Source organism: Eptatretus burgeri, chromosome 18 (genome assembly GCF_056783735.1).
Source record: "Eptatretus burgeri isolate ZD-2024b chromosome 18, Ebu_testis_v1, whole genome shotgun sequence".
In the NCBI taxonomy this organism is placed as follows: Eukaryota; Metazoa; Chordata; class Myxini; order Myxiniformes; family Myxinidae; genus Eptatretus; species Eptatretus burgeri.
Genome location: NC_140978.1, coordinates 21,778,650 through 21,804,127, shown reverse-complemented (window position 1 = coordinate 21,804,127; position 25,478 = coordinate 21,778,650). Strand labels below are relative to the sequence as shown.

At 40.7% G+C, this 25,478-nt stretch overlaps 1 protein-coding gene across 2 annotated transcripts in view; it reads right to left on the bottom strand.

Moving 5' to 3' along the window:
• Nucleotides 1-2,836: 2,836 nt before the first annotated feature.
• Nucleotides 2,837-25,478, bottom strand: part of LOC147008714 (SRSF protein kinase 3-like) — a 126,815-nt gene continuing 104,173 nt past the window's right edge. For both annotated transcript variants that reach the window (XM_085863919.1, XM_085863920.1), the window contains exons 13-18: nucleotides 12,268-12,465; nucleotides 11,721-11,800; nucleotides 11,030-11,137; nucleotides 7,456-7,525; nucleotides 7,131-7,223; nucleotides 2,837-5,204 (exon numbers count right to left, since the gene is read on the bottom strand). In XM_085863919.1, coding sequence (XP_085720045.1) covers nucleotides 5,020-5,204; nucleotides 7,131-7,223; nucleotides 7,456-7,525; nucleotides 11,030-11,137; nucleotides 11,721-11,800; nucleotides 12,268-12,465 — 734 coding nt within the window. In that variant the 3' untranslated portion in view covers nucleotides 2,837-5,019. The remainder of the gene's footprint in view (nucleotides 5,205-7,130; nucleotides 7,224-7,455; nucleotides 7,526-11,029; nucleotides 11,138-11,720; nucleotides 11,801-12,267; nucleotides 12,466-25,478) is intronic.

The following is a 25,478-nucleotide window of genomic DNA, read 5'->3' as shown; positions in this document are numbered from 1 at the left end:
GGGTATGAATATATTTTAGTAGTGGTAGACGTGTTTTCCAAATGGGTAGAAGCGTATCCCTGAAGGAAAGCAGATGCTACGACTGTTGTAAAACTACTAATGAAAGAATTTGCCTGTAGATTTGGGATACCCTGTAAACTTTCTAGTGATCAGGAAACTCATTTTATGGCTGAAGTGGTGAAAGAATTGTGTCGGGCCTTGCAAATCAAGCAGTATTTCCATTTTCTTTATCACCCACAGTCAGTAGGGGCGGTGGAGAGGCGGAATGGGTTTCTAAAGAATAAAGTAGCAAAAATTTGTGAACAGACTGGGCTAAGGTGGCCTGATGCACTACCAATAGCTTTAATGACAATGAGGTCGACCTGTAATAAAAAATGGGCTTATCCCCACATGAGATCATAATGGGAAGACCAATGAGGTTGCCACACTCAGCTCCATTAACTGTAAGAGAGATGGACGTGCATCAGATGGATGAGACAATGCTGACCTTAAACCGTGCTGTGAGGGGCTTCTATGTGCAGGCGAAGGAAGCATTACCAGAGCTAGCTACCGCTGATTGCCACAGCTTCAAACCTGGTGACTCTGTCTATATAAAGACTCATAAAAGAAAGAACACTCTACAGCTGAAGTGGTCTGGGCCCTTCCTAGTCCTGCTGACAACCCAGACTGCTGTAAACTGCTAGGGACGAGCAACGGTATCCACGCCTCCCACTGCAAATGAGCCAACAGCACAAAGGATCCCGAGAAGGACTCCTGAATGACCACCATCTTATGACAACTGTGATAGCCTTCCTTGATATATGCTAAAGTGCACCATTTGTTTTGACTTGTATGGTTGAGATGGGGATACTCCCATAGTCGATAGGGCTGACAAGTAGAACTCATAATAATGTTCGCTTATATATTAATCGGCAAAGTGATTTTCTCACACGTTACATAGCTAGTTGCAACACATATAGACACAAAAGAGGCTTAACTAATGAAGTAGAACTGCATAAGGGTACAAGTAAAACGGTTTTACAAAAGAGTATAAAAGCACCCTTATATCCTGATGGAATATTTGAGATCAACACTTACCTGGCTCTTTCTCTAAACCATGCTCAGGCTCGAAATATAACTCGTTGGGTCTGCACTCACATACCACATTCAGCGGTTAGTGGAATACCATTGTTCACGATATCATTTAAGTTGAACAAGTAGTGTGGATATTGGGTAAGATGGATGTATCGGGATCAATATGATAATAGCACCAACTACGATAAGGAAGGGGAAGAGGGTTGGTTACACCGGATAACCACTGATGGTACCAAGAGGTGCCTACAATGACTAGATTTCAGTGATTGGTACTGGTCGAGTTTCAATTTAAGTAAAATGTCTCCATATTTTGTGATAAGGCAAACAAAAGATAAAGCAGACCTCTTTCTAGTACAGAAGTCATCAGAGAAAAGAAAGTTAGGTAAATGTGAATGTAAAAACTATATTAACAAATCACACAATAAGACCGCAGACAGCATTGAACAACACATATTTTGTTTATGGAAATCGAGCCTATCCATGGCTCCCAGTTAATTGGACGAAGCCTGGTGTTGGCTTAGTGGTCAGTGTGGCGGCTTGGGATCCTAGGGTCCTGAGTTCAAGCCCCGTTGGCCACTAAATTAAAATACACCAGGAGGTTGACTCAGCCTGTCATCCTTCCGAGGTTGGCAAATTGAGCACCAGTGTACTGGTAAGGGGGACACTGCATCAGCGGCATAGCCGTGTCCCAACCAATGATGCATCCAGCAGCCACAGGCTGCACTCGATAGAAAGAGTTAATTGGACAGGGTCATGTTATTTGGCTTATGTGGTACCACAGATGCGCCTGCTCACCCATTCCCATTTTAAACATTTGAAATGAACTAAACAGGGTTCTCGACAACTGACTTGGTCTTTATGACCCCATTTCCCCATTACGGGGTTGGCAAGACGGCTGCGGGACTTGTACAAATGGCAGCATCTTTGGAATTGCTTGCAAATTAAACTACAGATATTATTGTTGATAGTAACTCAGAGATAATCACTTTATGCACTGCAGCAATGCAAATCGAATTGCTTAAGATTTAGTACTTGCAGCACAGGGGGAAACCTGTGCAGTTATTGGTTCTTAATGTTGTACTTACATTCCAGATAACTCAGAACACATTGCAAGTTTAGCAGAAAAGATGAAAGAGGAAGGAGCTAAGTTCCATAATTATGATACTGATGATGGAATATTTTCTTGGCTTTAAGGGATTTTTGGAGGATGGGGAACAAGATTGTTACAATGGTCTCGCTTGCCTGACTACCCGATATGTCCAACTCCCGTCCCATTTCTATGGGAACCCTTTCTCTTCTTCGATGAGGACAAGCCACACTCAGCTTTATTTTACTCAATATCTATGGGAAAGTTCAGGCTGTGGCATTGTTTTTCTTCTATTCTGTGTTTCACCCATCTCATCCCTCCATCCATCCTGGCTCTTGTATAAGAGAGATTACTTTTGAGATCGAGTGAGTGAAGTTCATTGAATGCAATCTGTGTTCTTCCTCCATGTATGTAACTAAAGATTCTCCTTTGATGTGTTGACCCCGGCTGGACGTTGAGTACTTCCACGACAATAATCAGGACAAGAGACCTCGCATATATAGCTGCCAAGGACACAAACTCGATGGCATCTCCTTATAAGACGTATACATCACTAGGGGACCCCCACTCTCTCTCATGGACGTCACAACATCAAATAATCCTGTTATGCCAAAACGCTGCATGTCAATGCGGTTCAGCGGCACAGTTTAATATAAATAACATAAAGGGTCACTGTGGTAAACGTCTTTATTTCAGGTTGGACAAGAAAGCTACAAAGCCACATTCTATTTTAATTATTGCAACATGTGAAACAGATAACAGTTGGCTTATTCACACAAAACATACTAAAGGTTGCTCAATGAACATAGTCAAGGCCCGTTTATACTACATATTATTGTCCAAGTAATTCCAAGAGGTCCCCAGCATGGAATATCTATATATTTACTTACTTGTTCATTCAAGCCAGCCCATGAAGAGGGCTAGGACCATGACTTATTGGCCAAGGTGGCAAAAGGAAAAGTCATCACTTTCCAAAATTTCCTCACACATTACTAAGGCCTAAGTCACATTTGCTCTATGGCGAGGATACGGCGGCCGTACGCCCTCTGAATTGATAGAAACGTGCGGCAGCCACAGAGTTTCTGCAGTGGCCTCAGGGTGGTCCTACGCCATTTGGCTATATTTTACAGGCCGTAGGGGTTGCCGTGGAATTATAGCGCGGAGTTATAACTTTTTTCATTTCTACGTTCACCGTAGAAATTCGACAAGCCGAAACAAAAGAACTGGTAAAAAAAGAAGAAAAAAAAAGAATCCACTCGTTACCGTCCGTCTGGCCGCACGTTCGCCTTAGGGCCCCCCTGCAGTCCCCCTGCGGTCGCCTTGCGGACACCTTGCGTCTGCCTTGAAAATTCTATGGCCGCCGCAGGAACGCCCTAAGGTCACCGTGCGACATCAAATCAAAGACCGTACGGCACCCCCACGTTTTCGGTCTCCACAATTTATAAATACGCCGTGCGGCTCCCCGAAAAATAAAAACATATGTGACTGCTACATTGTGTGACCGTGGAAATACTGCGGCTGCCCTATAATTGCTAATGGCCGTAGATTTTGGAGACCGCACGGCCGCCGTGGCAAATGTGACTGAGGCCTAAGGGGCATGTGATAAGCCATGAAATGGTGGAAATGTCTTCGTCTCTTCTTCAAATGTGTTGATGGTACACATCATTAAAAGCATTGCCATCTCCTTTTGTGTAACCATTTGCAACATGAGAAAGTTTATGCCCAATAGAAAATACTTGCTCTTGAACTTCATGAAAGCGCTATGATCTCACGAGTTTAGTGTGATAGTCAATGCATGAAGAAAAGTTAGTAATTTACCAGCGATTTAATTCCAAGAAAACAAGCTCGTCTGGTTGCTAAATCTATGAATGCTTTGCCGCAGTCTCGGATGCTTCCTTGGTCATTCTGGTTGGGTCGGCTTGGCTGTTGACTTCTAATATAAATGGACTTTTGACAACCTTCCATTGCCCCTGGCATATTAGAGCTGAATCAAAGTGTGGATGTGACAGCATAATCTTGTGGAATCAACATCGCTGCTCCCAGATATTTCCTGTTTGACATCTATCTGTGAATGCCCGTTAAAATCCAGCTACAGTAGTCTGTAACTTCTTCTGATGAATAATCCTAACATTGGTATCTTGAGCAAATTAAAATGCCGTTATTTATCAAGGGTATTGATTTCCAACCCAAACTGCCAATTTTGCATCGGGAAATCGATAAATATCGACTGAACTGGAAATTCTACACTTTGACAACCTGTGCCATCAAAAGAGTGATTCCATTTGATGCAACAAACCTGTTCTTCTTGTGACTATCACAAGCTTTACAATTCCTAATCACAGTGTATCATTTGAACCTTTGCAAATGAAGAAGCAAAATCCAAAAGTGCTCTTGCAAACCAGCTATGCAAGCAATGTCTTTTTGCTATGATGACTCGAATAATTAGAAAGACAAAACGTCGTTCTGTTGATGCTACAAAGAGCATGTGGTGGAGTCTTTCGAGAGATCACTCATTTTTACTGAGTAAATACCGGGGAATAAAAAACAAACAAACAAACAAACGTTACATACAAATTCTAACAATTCACTAAAATCAGCTGGGATCAACCGTGTGATGCAGCCTGCACATTGTAGTTCTTGGTTTGCGAGGCCAGCACAAAAAAGGACACTTGTTTAAGCAGAAAAATGAAGAGACCTGCTGTTAATTGTAGCCACTGAACGCAGCTCTCCTTCAAAATTGCATGTCTGAAGAAAACCGATTTGTTTCCATCAACATCAATGCCTGAACACGAGATCTTTGTTTGCCTTTCATTAGCTTGTTTTAACCTGGTCAGATGTGATGGTTCCACCGATAAGGGCTAGATGTTAAGCCAAGCGTGTCGCAAGCTCTGTTTGGCTGTGGCACGTCGGTGGGGCTGAGGATGCAGCATTGGTAGTAGGAAACGTGAGAAGGCAAAAGCCTCATCTTCTGGCCAGCCATACTTTTCAATGAGCACTGCTGGAAGAGGCCAGGGCCTCAGCACTGGGATGGAGTGGAGCTCACCTGCAGGAGGGCATGGTGGACAGGAGAGGTAAATGGAGATAGCCAAAGAGAGGTGGTGTGTTCGCACCTGAATGCTTCCTTTGTCACATGAGTATGCTTATTCGTTTAAAATTGGCTGAGGCCGAGCAAAGCGATGCCAAGGCCGTTTATTCCTGATGCATGAAACACCCTGCAACCCATGCCTGCTGAAAACTGATTTTTTTTGGAATGACGGTCACATTTTCTATGCAATCATCATGTAGCTTCGGCTTTCCAAAAACCTCCATGGGTAGGCACTCCTACTTTGAGAGTTTTGTGTCAATTGTTCGAGTGGTTGCAGACAAAACAAATTTAAAAGCGAATAAAGGTGAAAAGATGAGAGCAGAAGAAAAAAAAGAGTGACGGAAGAAAACTTCCTGCTACGTGAAACACCTTGCAACCCATGTCTGCTAAAAACTGATTTTTTGGGAATGCCGGTCACATTTTCCATGCAATTATCATGTGGCTTTGCATGAAGCTGCATTTTACCATTGCACACATTTCTTATTTAGTCAACGTCATTGTGGGATGGCTTTGAAGGCCATAAAATGCAAGTTGATGAGTCTCTCCTTAGTGGTGGGAGAGGAGGTGCACAGGGCACACTGCACAAGTGCAAGCACATCTACACTTTCCCCCTAGAGGTGATTCAAGCCCAAATTTTCTGAGCCCGAACCAAAAAAACACAGGAAACATCATATGCACCATCTCTAATATCTATCATACACGTGTAGCGGTGTGGCACAATTCCTGCCAGTGTGGCACAATAGACAACTTAGAAGATAATGAGCACTAAAATATTATCCTGAACTTTGGCTTGACCAGAACTTGCAGTGGAGTCCTTTTTCATCTCATTTGCACAAGGGCCTCAGTCGACGTTCCACAATACAGTCAAGTATAGTTGTGGAAGCCTGTTACTCATATGTTGTCGGAATAAAAAAAAAAGTGGACAAACTATTTACCGTCTCTTCTCCATTATTTGCTCCATCTGCTTTCTCAGACCCTTACTATCCACTTCAGGATGCAGGCGTTCTTCCAGTAACCCCTCCTTATTAAACTTCAAAATCCGCAACTATCTGGGATGCCTCTTCGTGGAGGTTGTACCTCCCCCCCCCCAATGCAAGTCGGGGGCCAAACCTTCCCCATTTTTCCCTGCTGCCCAGATTTATCAGGGCAATGATATCATGGTCAGAGTGCCAATCGGTCACCATTGACCTGCCCTTTCTCTCTTCTCTTTCTCTCTAACTCTGCCATGGCCCTGACTTTCTGAAGGCAGGAGTACACTATCCTGGATGTGGGGGGGGGGGGGTGGGTGGCTGTGTCGCTCCTGGGAGATCGATCAGCTCTCTCCGTGCTGTGGGTTTGTTCGAGAGAACTGTCTGGGGCTATACACCAACTTCCAAAATCCAAGCTGACTGCATGCCTTAACTCTTTTATTCCTCAATTCTTCCGTATGTAGAACCATCATCCAGAGGCTGTTCTGTCTCACTCATCCCTCCAGGGCTTCAAGCAAGCAGTCCACCACAATCTCTTGCCATCCTCAATTCTGTCCCATGATCTTTATTACCGCAAATAACCTTTCCTAAATAAACCAACTTACTTGCTAATTTCAGTGTTTCCTCGCTGCCTCCCATCATGTTCATTCATTCCCTTGATGTTTGTCCCATTGTCAGATCTAACCTGAGCCTCACTTCTGTAATAAAAAAAAACAATTCTAGAAAAACCTGAGCCCCTGCCTACTGGCTTTCGGTCCAGGAAATCACGTGACATTTCAAGTCATGACAGCTTGTGTCAGCTATGATCATGCAGCAGTAATTTGAGATGAAATCTCTGTTGTTAAAAAGAAGAGGGTGGTGCACAGGAATATTTGGATGGTACTATGTATAATCGATAAATACAGCAACACCATACCTTTTTTGCTGAAAAAAAGATGGGATAACTGCCCTCCAAGAATTACTTTCCGAGGGATCTTTCCCAACAGCTCCATGATCAGTGCTATGTGGTCTTGGGTCATTAATGGGTTATGTAGGTGATATAAAAAAAAAAACATTAGAAAATCAGGTGTTGGAAACATCAATAATATGTATGGTATTAGAGATGAAAATGGCAAGGGAACTCTGAAGGAATAACATTTAAAACAAACGCTAAGCAATAAATATGATAACAACCCTACCACGGCCGACTCAGACATCAGTAGTTATGAACACGATTGCAATTTATTCGAACATTTTTGTACCTTCATCCCGTGAATAATTTACTCCAGAATGAGGTTCAAACAGGTAATCTCCAGTAGCAAGTTCAAACACCTGTGGAGACATAATGCAATCAGACATGTTAGGTTAAAGGTAGAATGAAGAACTAGTCTTGCTGGTAAAGGCTCGTGTAGGGTTTGCAATGACTTGTTATTTCTTATTAAAAGCCTGGTGTTGGCTTCGCAGCTTGGGTGGCTGGCTTGGGATCTTAGGGTCATGAGTTCAAGCCATGTTGGCTGATGAATTCAACACCAGATGGGGTTGACTCAGCCTGTCATCCGTCTGAGGTCAGTAAAATGAGTACCAGTGTACTGGTATAGGAGCGCAGCATCAATGGCACTGCTGTGCCCCAACAAAATAATAGCTACCTGGCAACCAAGCTGCCATATCCAATAAGAAGAAGACTTCTTATTACAAAGGACCATGGATGTAATCGTTCATGTCTTGGCAAGGTGCTCACATGACCATGATTGGCCAATCAGCAGCAGATATTAACTGCTTTTTCTTCTCGCCCTAGCTCCCCTCACCACGAGCTGGAGATTGAGTTTGACCGTTATATAAAGTTGATGGTTGACTTTTCTAAGTTATACCCATCAACTTATTTTTTTTTTTTAGGATTCTCGATTTAATCCGATATCTGTGCACTCATGCTTATTCAACATGTCGGGGATTTGCCGTGACACAATTTTCACTTTTATCGCTGAGCGGATTGCGGCGCTGATTTCCTGGAATTTTCATCAGTGCCACATTGGATCTTCATTAATGGACAACAGTGCCAAGTTGGATCTTGGCTTATCAACACCACGACTTATTTGGATCTTGATTGTCTTTATTGTCTTGATTATCTTGATATTGAGATCGTCTTTATCTTTAGTGGATGAAATACTGCTGCCAAACTGTTTGAGTGACCTTTTGCACAAAGAATGACCGACCTAAAGGGGCTGTCACACCTTGACGATTTAGCCAGCGTATGCCGATTGATGAAAAATTTGTCTAAAACGCTGGCACACGTCGAATACGTTATGGGTACGTTTTGTGTACGTTAGGTGCACGCTGAAAAACACTACCATAGGTCGTATTACGCTGGTTTAAAACGTTGTACTTTTTGGTTGTCCAACAAATTTTGCATGCTTGAAATTTTACGACGTACTTGGCGTTTGGCTCACATGTTCCGCTACGCTGGCCATAAGTTGTAGGCACGTTATGCGATCGTTGACACACGTTAATTGTATGTTACTCATAAGTCGAAACACATAGAGGTAACATTCGCGTACCCGAAACTTATTTCTAACCAATGAGTAACGTTTTGTAAGCACGCTACATGAACGTTGATCATACTTCGCAACACGCTACTTGAAAGTTCCTCATACGTCGAAACACATCAAAGTAATGTTTAGGGTACCTGTGACTTATTTATAAGCTATGAATAACGTGCTTGGAAATTATTATGCAATGCATACGCTAGACTATCGATGGGCATAGGTTGTGGACGACTAAAACACAATAAACAATCGTTGGTATAACTTATCTATAAGTTATCGAAGCGTTCTGTGTTCATTACTAGTACATTATACGTTTGTCAAAGTCGTTTTTAATACTTTAGAAAGTAAAACAAAGAAATATTTCATCGTGGGAATGAGGAAAAAAAATTAGCCGAAAAGAACATCGAACAATGGTGCAAAGTAATCTCCTATTCGTGGACGCAACGAGGAAACATCATCACCCACACCCTCCCTATCATGCTCACATACTACTACTGACATAGACATACTACTACTACCAATGCTACTACTACAACTACTACTACTATTACTACTGTCACGCACACCAACTACTGCTAATAGTATTACTACTACTGATACTACTGGCATTGACATCTACTCAACATGGAGTCTGGAACAATGATGGGTTCCTCTTGTGAAGCCCATTTGTATATACCAATTCCCCTTAACGCTGCCAATACGCCATTACACGGTAAATGTAAGTTAGAAACACGTTCAGTAAGTGCTGTGGTCGTCCGGAAGACGTCAATCTAATTCGTCTACATACGACAATGTGCGTTTTAGATACGTTACACATAGGTTCATAGCATGTTACTCAAAGGTTAGAAACACGTTATACTTAGGTTCAAAGCATGCTACACATAGGTTAAACGCACGTTACTCATAGGTTCATAGCACGCTAGTCATTGGTTCAAGGTAAGTTACAAATAGGTTCAATGCACGTTACTCATAGGTTTCAAGCACGTTAAACATAGGTTCAGAGCACGCAACTCATAGGTTAAAAGGACGTTACCCATTGGTTGAAAATTAGGTTGCGGGTATGTTAAATATTACCTTGACATGTTTCGACTTATGAGTAACTGACAAGTAACATGTGTCCGTCGAGTGTAAACGATCGCGGAGCGTGCCAGGAACATATGACAACGCATGCGGAACGTGTGAGCCATACGCCGAGTATGTCGTAAAATTTTCAGCATGCTTGAAATTTTATGACGTATTACACGTACCACGTAATATGACAGCGTACTTCATTGTTTTCCAGCCTACTCTTAACGTATACACAACTTACCCATACCGTATTCGACGTGTGCCAGCATTTTAGACACATTTTTCAGAGGTCGGCATACGCTAGCTAAATCGTCAAGGTGTGACTGCGATGTTGACACTTCAAATCTCAGGCGGTTATGATTTAAATCGGCGTCCGGCAGGTTCTTAACAGGCTATGCCACGAGTTCGTCGTTGATACGTGCAGCCCGCTATGCCTAAGTTAAACTATCATTGGGTATAGGTTGTGAACGCCGACAACAGGCTAAGCATTCCTTGGTAAAAGTTATCAATAACACAACAAAATGTTCTGTGCCCGTTACTAGTATGTTATGCATACGACAAACACGTTATGAATACGACCACAACTTAAAAAAAAACATAAAAATTTCAGCGTACGCCAACGTTTTACATACATTTTTATACGTTGCCATTGCTGGTTAAAACGTCAAGGTGTGACAGAGCCCTAAGGAAGACTAGCTTGCTCCGACGAGGAATCCCAAGCTTCGTCGTAATTAGATATTCATGTGAGTGAACATTTGTTCTAATCATGCCACCCATCATTAAACCTCAACCTCATCTGCAGGTTAATTCCAGAAACGTCAGCTGCTTCTTGCTTCCCACGGTGATTAGTATTCCTCAATCAACATCCTATTTATTTCATCCTAAGTTGGGCTAAATGCTTTATGCCTTGTCATTATTGGGCATCAATCAGAATATCTGGCGATTGTTTGTTTGTTTGCGAAGAATAGGCAAGCTCTTTCCGGCACCCAAGCCAAATTTCTAATTCCTGCTCAAACCTGCAGGTGGCACTGCATCAACCCCACAGCTGCACTCCCAAGAAATGATGCTACCCACAGCAATGTGCTACATATGAAAGAAGAAGTTTGCCTGTGTAACTCGAGTTGCTCATCGCTTTCCTTCAACTGTGCGAGTTATTGATATATTTTCACCTTTTTGATAATCCCCTATCCTTTTGTGTCCTGTTGTGCATCTCTGAAATGATACCCACCATACAGGCGGTGCTCCAGATGTCTGCAGCTGTGCCATAGCCAGCACCAATCAGCACTTCCAATGAGCGATACTGTCTCGTTTGAATATCCTCCGTGAACTGCTGGTACTGTAATGGTAAGAAAGATACATGGACAGAGTTTGAATGAGTAAGCCTATTTTTCATATGCTAAAAATGAAGCTAATGCATTATTTCTTTGTCATGATTTGAGATAACAATGAGTTGGCTATTCTTTTTTGAATTCAGGGTCATCCGGATGTTTTGATAAAGGTGATGATTTTCAAAAGCTGTGGTATGGTAGATGCAAAACAGTACCATGGTTAGTAAAGCTATCATTTGCATAAACATTTAATTTCTTTTCAATTAAAAGTTGATATGAGTGTGTTTACCACCATGAGAAATATGGTGCAGTTGACAATTCAAATGTTGGCTTTTCAGAAAAGCAAAAAAAGGGGCTTTTTATTTTTACTCAAATGAAAGAATAATGTTAAAACCGTCAGCAACTCCTCATTTCCCATGGTGTTAAACATATGCTTGTCAGTTCTTAGTTGATAAAATCTATTGTTATCTTGTCCACCAATGCAGACCGACACTAGCCTTCACAAAGACTAGTATTTTGTTACATCATCAGGAAATTTTGATGCAAGGCCAAAACGATAGGTGGAGGATGAAAGGCCAACATCATACTTACTGTCCAGCAGGCATTTCCAAAGTCGGCCAGCTTGACTCTGATGCGATCCACTTGAGCTGGGTCTAGAAGGTCAACAGTATCTGCAAGAGTGGAATGTGGCAAAATTAGATTGGATTGCATGCATGATCTTTACACTATTTGTAATCTTCAACAGTTTGGTCTGGCAAGATTGATAGCAAATAGTGTGCTAGCCCATGAGTTGTGTGTCTTAAGGACGATTCTCAAATGAGTCATGTACAGTATAAGATAAACTGTGGTCTTGTGCAGTCACATCAGAAGGAAATGCTGCAGAGAGGGAGCGGTATCAGATGTTAGGCCAAGTGGTCTGTTTGCAATGTTATATTACACAAGATCTAATAAAATATTTTGGAATGGTCAACTTTTCATTTACACCCGAGACAAAATCATAAAAAAATTATGTCGGCCAAAAGTATGATTAATTCTTTATTGACTTGTTTTGGATGCTTCCCACAGTCTATTACCACTACAGTGATCTAAAAATGCTATACTGTATTTCTATTATGCTTTTCAAGCTCTAAAGTCTTACCCCATCTTTCTCCAAGAGATGGTGCTTGGGATAAATGTCTGGAACCGTAGAGTGATGCAGATCGACGTAGGCCAGGTGTACAGGAATGATCGGCAGGAGCAGGAGCCCAGCCAGCCAGAGTGTGGGCACCTGGGCTGGAGGTCCTTGTGGAGTGAGATGAAGTACCAGAGTGCCTTGATGTCCAGCTACAGGCACAGACTGTTGTGGAAGATAAAATAAAATAACGATAAAGTTAAAACTTACTATGCCAGGCAGATTTAATAAATAATGTTTCAATGCTTTGTCAAGGAGATTTGTCCAAATGAACCTTGAATTTGGGCAACAGCTGCAAGCCTTACCTAGTTTGCAAAACAGGAGTCTCATTGACTCTATCTTCTCACTATGTTGCAAAGTTAGTTTGTAAAAACAAGTGTCTCATTGACTCTGCTTTCTTATTGTATTGCAAAGTTAGTTTGTACAAACAAGAGTCTCATCGGCCTGCTGAGGTTATGGACTTCTCATTGTGTTGCAAAGCTATACCTTATCTGTTTAAACAGATGCTCCACTGGCCTGCTGAGGTCATACACCTTGTGCAAATGCTTATCTTGCTGATGTAAATGAAAGTTTCTCTGTCCATGCATACCCTGAAGCAAAGCACACATTTTTTCACTGCTTTATCTTGTTACTCACATGTTTTATTATAAATAGAATTGTTTTTGTCTTTGCTTTGAAGGACTTTTGTTTAACAAAGCTTTCTTGTAGTCTGGTATTGATTAACCAGTATCCTTTGATGCTTTGACCCTCCCTATTTCCAATCATATAAAAGACCATGTATCCTGGCACAGAGTCAGAGATCTCCTTGTACACTTGAGACAAGCCTTTCTCTCCACACATATGTTATACAATAAATAATCTATTAGACTATAAAGTGTTTTCTATTCTGTGTAAATTTCCACCACACTGCTGAGACATACATCAACAGGTTGAAGGCTTGTGTAGGTGAAGGGCAGCTCAGGCATGATGTTTTATTTTTCTCCACATATAATTAAGATCATAAAATACTTGAATAAAGTGTTTGTAGAGTAATAAACTGACAAAGACATTCCATGAAATAGATGGTCCTAAGAATTATAATACTCCAAGGAACATCTTTTGTGACAGTAAAGAAGGAGGGTAGTTACAGGCAGTGGGATTGGAATGATTGAAAGAGATGATTATACAAATAAGAGAAAAGGGAAACTATGATCGAAACAGAAAGCTCGGTCTTGGGTTGACAGAAAGTCAGATAGAAAAATGAACACTTGTGACCTGCTAAGGTTATCAAGTGTATGGTTGAAAAAGGAAGGGATAAGGCAAAAAAGGTACATGAAATAAACCGAAAGGCCATCAAACAATTCCCTTACTGGAAGAGGAGCAAGTGCTGAGATATTTTACATAATGGGCAAGTTTACATCTGGACATGCATTCTGCTCAGAGTGGATTATCTCGAACAGTGAGAGCCAGTTGCTCCAGGGACTACCATTTGGGGGGTTGATCACAAAAGATAAATGAACCAGTAAGTTAACCTTTCGAAGTAAAATAACCTTTTAACCAGTAAGATAACCAGTAAATGAACCTAAGTAACCCAGTAAAGATTAGACTTGATTCATTTAAATAGAATATTCCAGGTGTTTGTCTTATGATGTTTTCATATATTAAAGCTTTTAGTTTGCAAATAAGATGAGGTAGGTTTGCAGGTAGCCAATCAGACCTCTCAATTGAGGTTCAAGGTCTTGGTGTACTGCTAAAGTGGGTTATATCACGATAATTGAAGCAAAACTATTGGTGTGAAATCAAGTAGTCCAAATAAAAGGGGTCCTCAATGCCACTTAACCATGCTTTTGGCAAGAGTCAGACTGACTGTAATTGAATTGATCTACAGGCGTATTATTACCCCTGCCGACTGAAGGTGGATGGAGGTTATGTTTTCACCCCTCCAATGCAAAAATAGCATTTTTTTCTGTAGTAATTCTCTGTAGACTACTGTAGTAAGACCTCTGACCGACTGCAGTATATGAGAGTAAAACTCTCATATACTACAGTTCAAACTGTCACATTTTTCCCTGGGCTGTCTGTCTGTTGGTCTGTTTGTTTGTACAGTTCTGGACAGGTTCAGATGAAATTTGTTGGACAGGTTAAGTGTGTGAAAAGGATGAATTGATTAGATTTTGTGAAGATCTGGATCTAGATCCAAACACTAGAATTTTTAAAGTGATTATCCACCATTGAGAGATAGAACCAAAAACAATATACTGCACCTGCATAGCATGATATTTCAAAAAGTTTTGACGAGTTATGACAAAACTAGGTGGATGAGTTGGTAAGTGACAGGAACAAGGTGATTCGATTTTAGTTCAGGTCCAAATCCAGATATCGCCAAAGAGTATGATACAAAACGTAAACCCATCAGTGGGATAAAAAACATCAACTATGTATGGGGCATGCTCTACCAAGTGCTCTCCTCATTATAAAAACTGTTTTATGATTTGTATAACCTTATAAAGAGGATGATGAAAATAATAACAGTTAAGGATGGATCAAAGAGAACAGACAAAAAGGGCATCTGCTTATTTGCAAGTACTGAAGACTTTCAGTTAAAGCCATCCAAGCACATTGTTGAGTAAACAGCAAGGAAATCTACATTCCAATGAAGCAGCAAGAGGCAAGGGTGGTTGAGTAGTGAGAGAAGGAATGCTATTAAGGAGAAGCAGAAGGCATTTATTAGGTATAAAATAACAGGACTGGAGTTAGATTCCTTCCTCTATTCCAATGGCCTGATTTCCAATCATCAATCTGGTTTCAGACCAGGTCACTCTACCCTGGACTTGCTGCTCATGTTTTCACAACAATGGATGGAGGTCCTCAATGCCAGAGATGAGATCAGAGCCATCTCCCGAGACATATCACATGCTTTTTTGTTAAATGATCTATCTGACTCTCTGGAAAATCCTCTTTATCTCTTTGCTGATGACTCCACCCTCTGCCGTACCTTCTGTCATCCCTCAAATTGGCAAGCAGCAGCCTCTTCACTCGCCGCAGATATGGATAAAATCACAAGCTGGTCCAACACATGGAACATGTCTTTCATCCCTGATAAATCTCACACTCTCACTATGTCTCTCTGAAAGGACCGTCTGGAAAATCACCCTATCTACTTTCTCAACAATCCTCTTGAAGAAGTCCTTTCATTCAAGCTTCTGGGTCACATTATCTGCCATGATCTTTCCTGGGAATGCCACATTTCCAAGCTAGCCTCCAAAGCCAGTTGCCAACTCTGCATGCTCCATCATGCAAAGTCATTCCTTGGCACACCTGAGCTCCTGACCACATACAAAGCTTTTGTCTGCAGCCTGATGGAGTACTGCTCTCCTCTTCGAGCTGGTGCTCCTGCCTCTCACCTTTCTTGGCTTCACACTGTGGAAGCCAAGGAAGTTAGGATCATTGGTATCTCCCGTGATGAGGCTGAGTCTTTGGATCTCTCAGTCTCACACCACAGGTAGGTCAGTGGTCTTTCTGTCTTCTACCATCTCCTCTCCAGCCTCCGCTACCCCGCTCCCCACACTCTAAGATATGTCCCTCCATATTTCTGCAGGGCACTCAAGGTCCGCCAGCAACTCCCTTATGGTAAAACTACCAAAATGTAGAATCACTGCTCACCTTCACTCTTTCATTCCTCTTTTTCCCTAACCTTTGGAACAAACTCCCACACTCTCTTCAATCCCACTCTTCCCTCCAAGTCTTCAAAACAGCTGTTCAATACCATCTCATATTTACCCCCATCCAAAACCTCAATCTTTTCTACCCCTGCCAAACCACCTCAAACCCACCTTCTTCAAATTCCCTGCTTTCCTTCCTGAAAATCCCTGTTGTGTAAGGACCTGAAAGTCCCTGTAATGTCCATCTTGTTTACCCTGTGTACCCTGCCTCATCCCTCTCCTTTTCACAGATCTCATGTTTCTGTTCCCTCCTGTTTTTTCCTTTCCTCTCTCACCCCTCTTGTCTCCTGCTCCCCTTGTTGTGTGTTTCTGTGTGTTAGCTCTCATACGAGCCTTGACAGTGCATACAAAAACAAAAAAATCTCTATCACAGTAAACAGAGACATGTTAAGAAAATAACTCGGCAAGCCAAAAGAGATTATGAGGACATGGCTAAGAATATTAAACAGAATAGCAAGGCATTCTTTAAGTTTATCAGAGGAAAAGAACAGGTTTGGACAAGTGTGGGCCCATTGAGGAATAGCACCAGGAGAGTGATTAGTAAGGAAAGTGGGAAAGCAGGCTTATTAAACAGGTATTTTGCTTAAATTTTTACACAAGAACAGTCAGAAGAATTAGCAATAGCTGAGCGCATCTATCAAGGAGGTGAGGAAGGGCTTTTATAGAAGATCCAGGTTGGAGTGGAGGAAGTAAAGGAATGGTGAGGAAATTTAAGAGTACATCAGGCTCTGGGGCCAGATAATACACACCCGAGAGTATTGAGGGAAGTGGCTGAGCAGGTAAGCGAGATGTTAACAGATATTTTTAATAGCTCACTGGAGTCAGGACAGGTAATAGAGGATTGGTGAGGAGTAAATGTAACACCAATATTTAAGAAAGGATCCAGAGAAGAATTGGAAAACGAGAGACCTGTAAGTTTGACTTCAGTTGTGGGGAAGGTGCTGGAGACATTAATTAAGGACCAGATGAGGAACCATTTAAATAAATACAAACTAATTAAAGGTAGTCGGCATGGGTTTACCAAAGGTAGGTCTTATCGAACAAATCTTTTAGAGTTCCATGAAGCAGTGTCTGATTGGGTGGATGTGGGAATGGGGGTGGACAAAGCATTGTTGTGTCCATGCCATTTAATACCAGCCTGAACGGATAGCCATAGCTGAACAATTTCCCTTGGAGGCTTACAGCTGAGATTCCCGGGAGATTATGGCGCACGTGGGACAGAAGGGCGGCAAAGGCACGTAGCAGATGGAATCACAGCACAGGGGTATATTCTCGAACCCACGACAAATTGACAACACAAGCAACTTAAATTAATACGGGGATTTAATGAAAATAAATAAAATATTTACAATGGTGATAATTCAAAATGGGATAATAATGATGGAATGTGAGGTAAACCAAATCTAATTTGAGGCACCTCCACACAGACTTTAATACAGACAAGGGGAGAGAATAACAAAACATAAATCCCTCTTTTATTCTGGCACTCAGCTGTGTGCCCAGAAATGAGTTTCTCAAGCTTGAAGGTCACCAAACCACCTCATCATTGCATGGGGAAATGCACCCAAAATGACGCCCAGCCGCTCTCTGGGTGGGAAAACGTACAGGAGGCAACTTGGGCGATGATACTACACACCAGGGCTCAGAAACCGCCGTGCAGCTTCTTTCGTCGATCACACTTGCTGATGCCGCTTCCCTGCAGAATGGCGCCATCTTCCTTCCCGGTGGCACAACACGAGGCTTCGAGGCTGGTCTCTCACGACCGAGCCAATAGTCAATGGCCAGTGTCTGGCTCCACCATGTGAGCCAATTCACCTCAGCACGAACAAAAGAATCGTGGTTTTCTTCACTGTGCCGAGAGGAAGCCAGCTGTAATGCCCTTCTCTTGCAACCACCATGTCTGCTGCTCTCACTTCTCTCCTACTCCAAACCACTCTTCCCACTGCCTTCTTGTCACAAAACGTGAGACTCTCATCCTAACCTCACCCTCCTTCACTCTGACATGACGCCCTTCAATCCTCCACTCCGGGGTGTGTGGTTTGCTTGTTGTTACCACTGGAGGCGGGGTTTCTTGCCTGTTGAGACGTGCAGCTCGGTTGTTGTCACTTTAAGGACAGATTGATCACCCTTTTTATCGCCGGTCTTGAAATGCAAAAACATAGGGAAAAGACACGCCCAGCCGCTCTATCACATACTCTATCACATAGGGAAATCACATACTGGGAGAAATTATCCTGAAGCCCTACTTAATTTAACACAGCACCACCTCCCCCACCTCACCATGTGGTGACACATAACACATAAGCTCACAGTTTCCCCACTTAATTTACATCGAGATGTCTCCCCAATGTCCACTGACCAAGCTACTCAATACAATCCTATCTTTCCGATGAAATTCCTCCATCCACCCCACAAGCATAACAGTATATCTAGACTTTAAGAAGGCATTTGATGAGGTACCACATCGGAGGTTGTAAGTCAATGTGAGGGCTTGTGGAGTTGCTGGTGAGGAGTAGATGATAAATGGGGTTTCTGGGACTCCCATTCAAATGAATGGGGGAAAAGGGAAAAACTTTCTGACTCAAGCCCCAAAAGCCCAAAATAGGAGACTGATTTTCTCCCCACCCATCCCATTCCCTCCCATACAAGAAAATGTAAAATTGAGGCTGATTTTCTCCCCACATATCCCCTTCCTTCCAATAAAAGCAAATGTAAAATTGAGACTATGAAAGATTGAGACTTACTGATAAAAGCACTTCTTCCCTTTCCTATTTTCATTCCACTCAAAGAGCGAACCAACGAATATTTGCCCATGTTCCACTTCAGGGAATAACTTAATTTTCTTATAACATTAATTTCCATCGAGTATATTCACAAAGAATAACTTGGAACTTGGTTCTTGGTATAAGCATCTTTGTTGAGCAGAAATGAAATGATAAACTTCTTTTAATGCTCTTATTTGACCACTTCCTCAGCCACATATCATTTTGAGATTGTAGTAAATTGTTTTTCCATTGCGCAATTTATAACCATCAAAGTTTTCAGTCCCTTCAAGGATATTTTTTTCTTTACATCCTCTAACTTATTTGTAATTAAATTTATCCGCTTATTTGTTTTATCTACTTTTACCCTGGTTATTTCTTCAATAAGACTTATTTAATATTTCTCATATTATTTATGTTTCCCATTTAAATACCAAGGCTGATTTCATCTCCACTCTTTGGTTTGGTTATTGCTTGGTTCTATCATTTATAAATCAGTAATAAGACAGCGGTAGCCTGTTAAAATATCTATCTCACTGATTAATTCCAAATTCTGTTTTGTCATTTTTAACATAGCACTCCAAGCCAAAACTGGGGCTGTGTAATAGTGAACGGGGTCTAATCCATAAGAATTTTTATTATGCCCATCTGTTCTAAAAGTTTCAAACAAATCAGCCAATAACAATACATCAGTTTTAAGATACAAATCATGATATTCTGTAAGATTCTTTCTATTAAACTTCTCCCAAACCTTTTTAGCTTGTGTATAATCTCTATCAGAAATATGAGTTTTATTCAACTTGTGATAGAAACTTTCTCTTGAAGGAAGTTGTGTTTCTTTAAACTTCTCAAATGAATCCATGTAGTCATATGGATATATTCCCGTTTGTGATAAGAGATCAATCTCTTCTTGATTAGAGAAATGTGATTTAAGATTCGGTAAGTTTTTACTATTTGATGCGAAGTTAGAGAATGGACTTGCCATAAACTTGTATGTGTCAAGAAATCTGATATGGGTTATGGGGGATGTATGAATTGTTTTTGTGAATGAGATGTATTTTTGATCTGTGTTTGGAACGGCAGAAATATCTCCAGATGTCCTTGAAAGTTCATTTATAAATAGATGTGTGTCATAATGAGCGTTGTTGTGAAGAAAGACAGGAATAAAGTTTGGGGGCTTGAAATGAAGATTACAACGGGAATGCGCTAGACCAATATAATTTCCAGTAAGATGACAATGATCCCTAACTTTGACCTCTCCCTCAATTTTCGCCTCAGAAATATGACAGATACTGTTCATTCTCAATTCCTTTTTCTCTCCCTTTGTTAATGACATTGCTTTATAGGTTTTAGCCATTATTTCTCTCCGTCTTATGCAGTCTTTTTCCAATCGTCTTATAGACTCCTCTGAAACATCTTCTCCTCTATGAAGTTCAAACTTGTTGAATTCATCACCAACAGATGATTTGATATAATAACAGAAACCACAAGGAGTATGTTTTTGATATTTATTTTTGTATGATTTATTTGGATTTGTATAAACAGAATCTATCTTTTCAAGGTAACTTTCAAAATCAGCATATATCACAAATGGATGAATTATAGATTTGTGAAAATCTTTGAATGATATGTTTGAACCTGCTTTTCGTAAATTGATTACGGTTGATTTATGATTACTACAATATTTCGAATGTTGATTTAATCGTTCTTTTGTATGAAAGGAGTTGAGATATCTCTTACAAGGACACGTTTTACATTTTCTCTTGTATAGTTGTGATTTGGTTAATGTTGATAAATTTTTGATGAAAGCATAATGTGATTTTTCCTTTGAAGTAAAGTAGAGAAGTTCAATGTGTGTTTCATCATTTTTATAGTTGTTTGAAATTTTTAATATCTGAACTTTATTTGTATCTGTTAATCCATACACATTAACAGATAGATTTTTCATTTTCTCAAAATTAGGAATATCTCCCAATGACATTGGAAACTTTAAATCTTCAACATTTAATGTATTCTCGTATTTCTTATAATGTTCAACTATTTCAGGTTTCCATTGTGGAGGATGTAAGTGAGCAAGAACAGACCATAAAAAACATTTATTTTCTTTGTTTTGAATATTAACAACCACTTTCTTAAATTTTATCCCTTTTGGTAAATCAATATAAGAAGAAGCTTGAAGAGGATCTGATTTTAAGATGTGTATATCTCAAAAGATTAATTTTGTAATAGTAAATCCACTTCCTACCACTGTATTATCAACATCCTCCTCTTGTCTTGATAGTTCTTCATAAACCCCACTATTCAAAAAATCTTGAAATTATGTTATAAAATGAAGATCTGTTCTCATATAAGGAGTTTGTTCTTCATCTTGTCTTTTCATATTCATTTTCACTCCCATATAAAACTTTAAAGTTTTCATTTCTTTTAATGTCTTTCTAATAACTTTTTCAACATCAGGTTTCACTATTTCAATTGATTCAGCTATTGATTATGGACCGGGTTCTCCAAATTGAAAAATCCTTATTTTTATATGCCCTTTAAATGCCCCATCAGTGTTTTCAATATAATAGTCTCCCTTTACTTTAAACTCATTTTTCTTGTGTTTTTGTGATTGAAGATGTCGATTATAACTACTCTTCAAAACATCCTTTGAGCAGATATCACAATGTTTTCTTTCCAACTCAAGAGGAGATATTTGATGAAATAGATTAAATGTGTGTTTGTTGGTTCGAAGGTGTTTTTTATAATGTTTATATTCGTGATACTGCAGTGTTATCAACATCTTGTTCTTGTCTCTGGAGTTAATCGTAAACATCACATCCTATAAAATCTTGAAATGATGAGATAAAGTGAGGGTTTGTCCTTATATAGGGAGTAGTTTCATCACTTTCTCTTACCATATTCAATTTTACTCCCTTATAAAACTTAAAAGTTTTCGTTTCACTTAATGTGTTTTTATATATAGTTTCAATACTTTGTTTAACCATATCAACAGCTTCCATGATTGAAGAGGGTCCTGGGTCTTGAAAGTGAAACAATCTTATTTTTATATGTCCTTTAAATTCCCCATCAGTGTTTTCAATGGAGAATTTAGTGGCATCTTTCCTTTCTTCATTGTTCTTGTGTTTGTGTGATTGAAGGTGTTTATTATAATTTTTTTTTTAAAGAATATCATTATCACATCCATCACAATGTTTTGTTTCTTGGACAAGTGGAGATATTTGTCTGAAAAGATTGCATGTGTGTTTGTTGGTTTGAAGGTGTTTTTTTTATAACATTTATATTCATAATTACAAATATCGCAGTACGTTGTATTCACCATATTTATATAACAAAACTGTGCTTAAAATAAAATTTTCTGGATGAAAATTAGGTTTAATTTATAGGTTGAATCTGTGCTTAAAACCATTTTATCCTCCAACTTATTTCACTTAATATATACAATGTATCAAGACAAGTTTCAATCAATCTCTTCATTTGTAAAAGATACTGAGAAATATGTCGAGGATGTAAAATTGAATAAAGATAACTATAACAACTATTGGATAAAAACAATTATGGTGAATAATATGAGTTCTTCAATATCCTTCAGTGGAAGGGCTTTTAGTATATCTGGAAGAACATCAATTAAAGTAGATCTAACAAAAGTTTTCCTCTCCTTCTGGCAATATATTCAAAACTAGAAAAAGCAATGAAACAAGAAAAAGTATCAAAAAAGAAAAGCCTCATGGATGAAGTTTTAGAAAGAAAAGATAAGACCATCTGTAATATGCAAGGAGAAATTCGAATTTTTTCAACAACCTCTTCTTCTTCTTCTTTCGGCTGCTCCCATTCGGGGTCGCCACAGCGGATCATCCGTATGATCCGCATAGTGATTTGGCACATGTTTTATGCCGGATGCCCTTCCTGACGCAACCCTGGTCGCCTCTTACGACACAGGGATATGGTACACCTATTTTAACCAGGGTATACACCGGCCCAGTATACTGGTACTCATTTCGCCAACCTCGGAAGGATGACAGGCTGAGTCAACCCCCTGGTGTATTAATTCACTGGCTCAATGGGGCTTGAACTCAGAACCTTTTGGATCCCAAGCCGCTGCCCTAACCACTGCGCCAACACCAGGCTCTAGAATTTTTTTTTTTCAACAACCCTAAAGATGTAAATCCTGATGAAATAAAGGATGTTAATATATCAGGTGAAATGAGATTTTGTTCAATCGTCGTAAAGGACCATTTTAAAATTACCTTTAATATAAAAAATGTAGTAGTTGAATCTGTTAATGAAAAAAAGTATATAGATTGTGAGAAAAACCATGTTCTCACCAAATTTAGTGTCCCGCCCACGATGTCACGTGACTTTTTTCAGGCTCCCAGGAATTGGTGGGCTAGTTGGCACGTGGTGGGTGGACTGCGTCAGAGCCGGGGGCGCCATTGTTAGCAACAGACGTGGCTCTAAGATCGCGAGTGGAAATTATATCGAGCGCTCCGAATCGCATGTTTGAATGCGATTTCAAGTGATTTTTAAGACTCTCGACAGCACCGTCGCACTGATCGTTGATAACTCCGTCTAAAGGATTGAGTTAAATCGGGATGAGTGTGATCGTTATTCCCGGCTATCGTTGAGCGGAGCTGTGAGTTGTATGCCCTGTTTTTGGAAATCTATTGTTGCCAAGAGTTCTGGCAGGTTTTTTTGTGCTGTGTATTCAATTCTGTTACCAACCATTTTTGAGATTGAGCCAATAAAATATCGTGCCTACCCCTAGAGGCCGATTTAAAACACAGTGGTGTGTTTTGTTGTTCTCTTTGTCCACATGTGGACTGCTTGAAGCTCGGACATTAACGTCAGTATTCCGTGCTGGAAAATATTAAACAGCGGGATCACGACAAATGGTGCCTCATCCGGGATCTTTCAAGTAAGAGACATTGGAACTGAGACAGAAATTCCACAGTGGGTTGCCATCTTCCTTCATCTGATCATCGTTCCCTCACCAGCAAACGCCATCTTAGAGGAACCTTCTCACCAGCAGACGCCATCTCAGAAGAACCTTCTCACCAGCAGACGCCATCTTGGAGGGATTTTCTCAACATAGGATGCTATCTTGTGTTTACGCCAGTCATCGGCCAACAAAAAAAAAAAAAATTTGAGTTATTTGTACGTTGCATTATCTTATTGGCAAATTGATGTGCGGTGGTGATATTGGGTATTTCGTGTCGTATTTTCCCAACAGAGCGTTGTGTGCGAATTACGTGTATCACCCCAATATTGTTTGCCTCCCCTGTGTGAATTGCCCCGTCCCATGTGGTGAAAGATATTGTTGAAATATTTCGACCCAGCCTTCTTTTAGACTGAGTGTTTTGTGCCCTTGTCGTATGATAACTCGTAGCCAAACCATGTCGGCTGGAGAAGTGAGAGATCAACCTAATCATGTTGACAGTCATGATTAGGTTGACACAATCAGCCTTGACCGACGCAATCAGCCTTGACCCGGTCACTGGACCCGATATGTTAGGAAGCGATCCCATCATGACTAAATGCATGCGTTCGACCTTCTGGTCTGGGCTGACCCCGGTTCAACAACTCAATATGTATAAGTGGGAGAATGACAGGGCAGAGGCTGAGCGACTCAGGGAGGATGACGCGGCAGAGGCTGAACGCGTCAGAGAGCATGAGTGGCGAATGTTGACTGAACAACAACGGGCAGATGTGTCTGCTGCACCAGTCCTGGAAATTGTTCATGTTCGTTTGCCGGACTGGACGGGAGACACGAGGCCAGAAACGTATCTGGAGATGGCGGAGAAGTTGTTGACTTCCAGTGGCATTGATGAGAGCTTGTGGGTCGGCCATATTGTTAGCCATCTATCTGAAAAGGCGAAGGAGGTATATGCAAGGATGGCACCGAGGACGTAAACGAATACCGGAAGTTGAAGGCCGAGATTTTGAATGCCTATGCGGTGTCTCCATGTATTTATAGGCGTAATTTTTTCAGTTGGACTCGTCAGTCCAGTCAAACCTATGAGGAACATTCGCGGGTCTTGTTGGAACAGCTGGAGAGATGGTTCGAGGGGAGCTGCGTTGAGTTACCTCCAGCGGTTGCGGAACTCCTGGTGCGTTACCGTATCGATCAACAGCTTCCGCCGGACTTAGCGTTGTTTCTTGTCGATAGAGACACTGTTTCCTTGTCAGACTGCCTCAAGCTTCTTGATAAACATGTTTTGGCGTGCAAAATGTTGCAAGCCATGCAGTCACGTCGTAAGACGGAGGATTCTGCGATCAAGACCGCCCCCCGTCTGGCCGGCGGCTGGAGCGATGGGAAGGGTTCCCCGATGCCCAGCACTGGTGGTGAAGCTCACTGGAAGCTCGGACATTAACGTCAGTATTCCGTGCTGGAAGATATTAAACAGCGGGATCATGACAAGATATAGATGGTAATGTTTTTTTCTACTAATTAAATACGAGTCATTAAACTGAAGATTTTGAAGATTATGAGAGTGATGATAGTATCTCTGTTGGAACAGAAGACAGTTATGATACCGAGAGTTTGTGTTCAAACGATAGTTATGAAAGTAGTTTTATAGATGATTGTGAAAGCACCAATGAAAGTACCGAAGATGATACCGAAGATGAATTTTATTTGAAGTAAAGTTTTACTTTATAAATATGAATAATTTACTGGATTTTGAGCCTCATGAATTTCCTGATTCTCCACATGACA